The sequence below is a fragment of the Lucilia cuprina genome, chromosome 5, assembly GCF_022045245.1.
Source record: "Lucilia cuprina isolate Lc7/37 chromosome 5, ASM2204524v1, whole genome shotgun sequence".
Taxonomy (NCBI): domain Eukaryota; kingdom Metazoa; phylum Arthropoda; class Insecta; order Diptera; family Calliphoridae; genus Lucilia; species Lucilia cuprina.
This window is the reverse complement of record NC_060953.1, coordinates 38,731,160-38,735,860: the sequence shown is the minus strand read 5'-3', so window position 1 is coordinate 38,735,860 and position 4,701 is coordinate 38,731,160. Positions and strand designations below refer to the sequence as shown.

Genomic DNA, 4,701 nt, shown 5'->3' with positions numbered 1-4,701 from the left:
TTTAAACTTATTCGTTTCACTACGCTTTCGATTACTGTTCGTTTTATCTGTGTGTTTTCGTTAATATTGTGGTACGTTGTCGCATACGTTTCTGTTAAATAGGCAACAGAGTTGCCACTGCTTTTTTACGTTGTGGAATATTTATCAAAATACAGTTTGATTCATTCAGCAAGTAGATGATTATTAAATAAAACTTTCAAATATCATCCATAAAATTCAAATGTTTAAATCTTTTTTATTTAATATCTATTTATGTTAAGATTTTGATAAATTTTTGTTCCCCATTAATGCCACTATAAAATAAACACACACTGGCAACCATCTCTCTCCTCTGCCGTCTTTGTGTGTATACGTTTTTCTATGCTTTTGTCTATTCTCGTTAAAATGTCTCTCTTCGTTTTTGGTTTCAGTTCGTTTTTCAACCTGAACGTAAACGGTTTGCTGCCGTAAATTGGAGATAATTTTGGACAAACAATGAGCAAAGAAAATAATATTAGTGTTAAATTTTTAATACATTTAGTGGGTGAACGTCCTGCATTGTGGGATAAAACTTCCGAGGAGTATAAAGATCGCGCCTTAAAGGAGACATCATGGCGCGAAATCTGTACGTTTGTCAATGAAAACTACGAACGTATGCAGCCGAAAGCTAAACAAGAATTCAGTAAGTTGATTTTTTTTGCGTTTTCTTTTGTTTTGGTTCTAGCAGGGATGGATATATTGATAGTAATGTAATTTGAATTTGTATGAATATCCATATTTTAAAACCAACATAATAAAGAAATTTAAAATTTTCTTAATATTACCATGGTGTAATATTCCAATTCTAGTTAAGTTCTAGTTCAGTTCTAGTTTAGTTCTAGTTCAGTTCTAGTTCAGTTCTAAATCAGTTTTAGTTAAGTTCTAGTTCAGTTCTAGTTTAGTTCTAGTTCAGTTCTAGTTTAGTTCTAGTTTAGTTCTAGTTCAGTTCTAGTTCAGTTCTAAATCAGTTTTAGTTCAGTTCAGTTCTAGTTAAGTTCTAGTTCAGTTCAGTTCAGTTCTAGTTCTAGTTCAGTTCTAGTTCAGTTCTAGTTCAGTTCTAGTTCAGTTCTAGTTCAGTTCTAGTTCAGTTCTAGTTCAGTTCTAGTTCAGTTCTAGTTCAGTTCTAGTGCAGTTCTAGTTCAGTTCTAGTTCAGTTCTAGTTCAGTTCTAGTTCAGTTCTAGTGTAGTTCTAAATCAGTTCTAGTTCAGTTTTAGTTCAGTTCTAGTTTAGCTCTAGTTCGGTTCTAGTTCAGTTCTAGTTCAGTTCTAGTTCAGTTCTAGTTCAGTTCTAGTTCAGTTCTAGTTCAGTTCTAGTTCAGTTCTAGTTCAGTTCTAGTTCAGTTCTAGTTCAGTTCTAGTTCAGTTCTAGTTCAGTTCTAGTTCAGTTCTAGTTCAGTTCTAGTTCAGTTCTAGTTCAGTTCTAGTTCAGTTCTAGTTCAGTTCTAGTTCAGTTCTAGTTCAGTTCTAGTTCAGTTCTAGTTCAGTTCTAGTTCAGTTCTAGTTCAGTTCAGTTCTAGTTCAGTTCTAGTTCAGTTCTAGTTCAGTTCAGTTCTAGTTCAGTTCTAGTTCAGTTCTAGTTCAGTTCTAGTTCAGTTCTAGTTCAGTTCTAGTTCAGTTCTAGTTCAGTTCTAGTTCAGTTCTAGTTCAGTTTTAGTTCAGTTCTAGTTCAGTTCTAGTTCAGCTCTAGTTCTTTTCTAATGCTGTTCAGTTCTAGTTCAGTTCCAAAACAATTTGTTTTATTTTCATTCCTTTTTTTCCAGCCCGAATGATTACTCGAAAATGGACCCATATACGTGATTCCTGGGTTAAATCGATGAAATATGGTTACGACGAAGAAACCAAATTACCCCCAAAACCCTATATATATCATAACGAATTGAAATTTATGCAAAAAATTTTGAAATGTAAACCTCCGCGTTATAATCTCAATATGTCACAATTATCTAACATGCATTTTGAGGAATTCTATCGAAATAAAAATGATAACAATGAAACAAATGAAGTAGATAATAATAACGAACAGGAAGAAGATGAAGATGGCGAAGTTTTGAAAACAGGAAATTTGAAACAGGAACATAACCATATACATGAAAATGAACAATATGTTGCAAATGAGGCGGATAATGATGATGAGGCGGAAGAAGACGATTGGCCATTAGATGACCCAGAGGTAGACATAGAAATAGAAGAGAAAAAATTAAATGTAAAACCAGTGACAAAGACACGCACCAGTATTTTTAAAAGTTCACGCAATGAAGATGAATATGTTCCTCCACCGGTGGTAGTATCGCGACCCACCTCTACCTCCTCGGCTCCCTCAAAGAATGGCTTTACAGATTTATATCAAAATCGTCATTGGAATTTCTTTCAGGGTATTTTACCTTCCGTCAATGACCTGGATGAGGATCATGTTTTGCAATTTCAATCAGGTGTTATAGTTTTACTGCAAAAATTACGTGAATCCCAAAAATATCAACGTAAACCAACCAACCGAGTACCTTCACACTCCTTGTTTAAAGGCCGTGGTAGAAAACGAAAGGCTTCAAATGACAATGATTACGATTGGCCCGTACATAATATGGAAGTCGTTACCAGACATTCACGAAGAAGCACTGGTAGAAGCAAAGCCGATCCTATAGCAGCCGAAGATATGGATTCGCAATTTGAATATTCTTCAGATAATTGAATTGAATGCAATTATATATATAGTTAGGTTTAGTTATAACTTAGTTTATAATAAGACTTTTATGATTAATTTGTGTTTAATTTTAAAAATTAAATTTATTCAAAATAAATTTGAATTTTAATTAAATTTAGCTACAGCTTTTTTTGAATATTTTGACACATTCGAGTCATTTATGTGTCTTATTTTTTAGGTTACTTTCAATTTTTTAAGTTAACAAATTTTACTATAAATATTACAACAGAATTAGAACAGATCTAGAACAGAACTTGAACAGAAAAAAACAGAATAGAAAAAAACAGAACAGAATTACAACAAAATTAGAACAAAAGTAGAAAAGAACTAGAACAGAAATAGAACAGAACTAGAAATGAAATAGTACTGAACTAGAAATGAAATAGTACTGAACTAGAACTAGAACTGAACTAGATTTGAACTAGAACTGAACTATAACTGAACTATAACTGAACTAGAACTGAACTAGAACTGAAATAGAACTGAAATAAAATTGAACTAGATATGTAATGGAATTAGAACTGAAATAGAACTAAACTAGAACTGAACTAGAACTGAACTAGAACTGAACTAAAACTAAACTAGAACTGAACTGGAACTGAATTGGAACTGAACTAGAACTGAACTGGAACTGAAATAGAACTGAACAAGAATTGAACTAGAACTTAACTAGAATTGAACTAGAACTGAACTAGAACTCAACTAGAATTGAACAAGAACTGAACTAAACTAGAACTATGTAGAACTTAATTAAATTAGAACTGAAATAGAGCAGCTTTAAAACTGAAGAAACAATTTTTAATACATTTTTAGAATCAAATAATTCTTTAAAAATTTGAATTTAAATAACATTTTGTATTAACATAGTATTAATATTTGTTTTTGGAATATGCGTATAAAAATTCCACTTACCTTTGTATTATAATTGATTACATTACACATAATTTTTTATTTTTATTTAAACCGTTCCCGAACCGCTTACCGTTTTATTTGAACTATTTATTAAATGGCAACACTGTTGCGCATAAATTTTTCTTTAAAAAATAAAACCCCAAAAACTTAAGCTTTTTGCTTGCTTTTTTTCTATTCCTTCTTAATATGATGCAAAAGCTTTTACCAACAACAACAGATTAACAATTGACATCTTCATAACAAAGCACTTTGCTCTTACACTCTCCCGCCCAACAATCACACATACCAATGCGCAAAGGGCTTTTGAATAGGCAAAAAGAAAAACAACAACAACAGCTAAGAGGCACTTAATGCAAAAACACTTTTTAGTATACACATTTTTTTCTTCAACACTTTTTTTTCTTTTACCTATTTGTTTTAATGAAAAACAATATTTTAACACTGATTTTTAATGATTTTTATGGATTTATCATTAAATTATAATAAAACACATGATATTTTATAAATTTTATAATAATTAAAACACTTTCACTAAATTTAACTCATAATTACGAAACGAACGACGGATTAGAACATGTTATTTAAGTAGCGGCCGAGTATCAACTAAAGTTGCTTAAGGAAATATTTATTAGCAGAGAAAATGCCAAGCCGCGGCCGGTGGGAAATTATTAAATAAAGGGATTTTTTATATTAGCCCCCCTATTTATAAAGTTATTAATCGCTTTTCAACAATTCCAACAATAAACCATCAATAACTTTATTAAGCATTTACGAATATGGGGAAAGGATGATATGTTAATTGGAAAAGTGGTGAAATAGAAGATATATATTTCAAATGGATTTGTGTAAAAGATGTAGATATCTTTTTGGCCAAATAAGTGCAGTAATGAACGAATTTAATTGTTTTGAGCATTTGAACTTAATTCGGTAACGGCTAATTAGTTAATTATATTTAAGAGTTCCTGATAACTAACTAACTAACTGACTAACTAACTAACTAACTAACTAACTAACTAACTAACTAACTAACTAACTAACTAACTAACTAACTAACTAACTAACTAACTAACTAA

General features: G+C 31.1%; 1 protein-coding gene across 1 annotated transcript; it reads left to right on the top strand.

Moving 5' to 3' along the window:
* Positions 1–387: 387 nt before the first annotated feature.
* On the top strand, positions 388–2,828 carry LOC111688380. Its single transcript, XM_023450885.2, has 2 exons — positions 388–661; positions 1,779–2,828. The coding sequence occupies exons 1-2, from the start codon at positions 475–477 to the stop codon at positions 2,702–2,704; spliced, it is 1,113 nt and encodes a 370-aa protein (XP_023306653.2). The 5' UTR covers positions 388–474; the 3' UTR covers positions 2,705–2,828.
* The last annotated feature ends 1,873 nt before the right edge of the window (positions 2,829–4,701 follow it).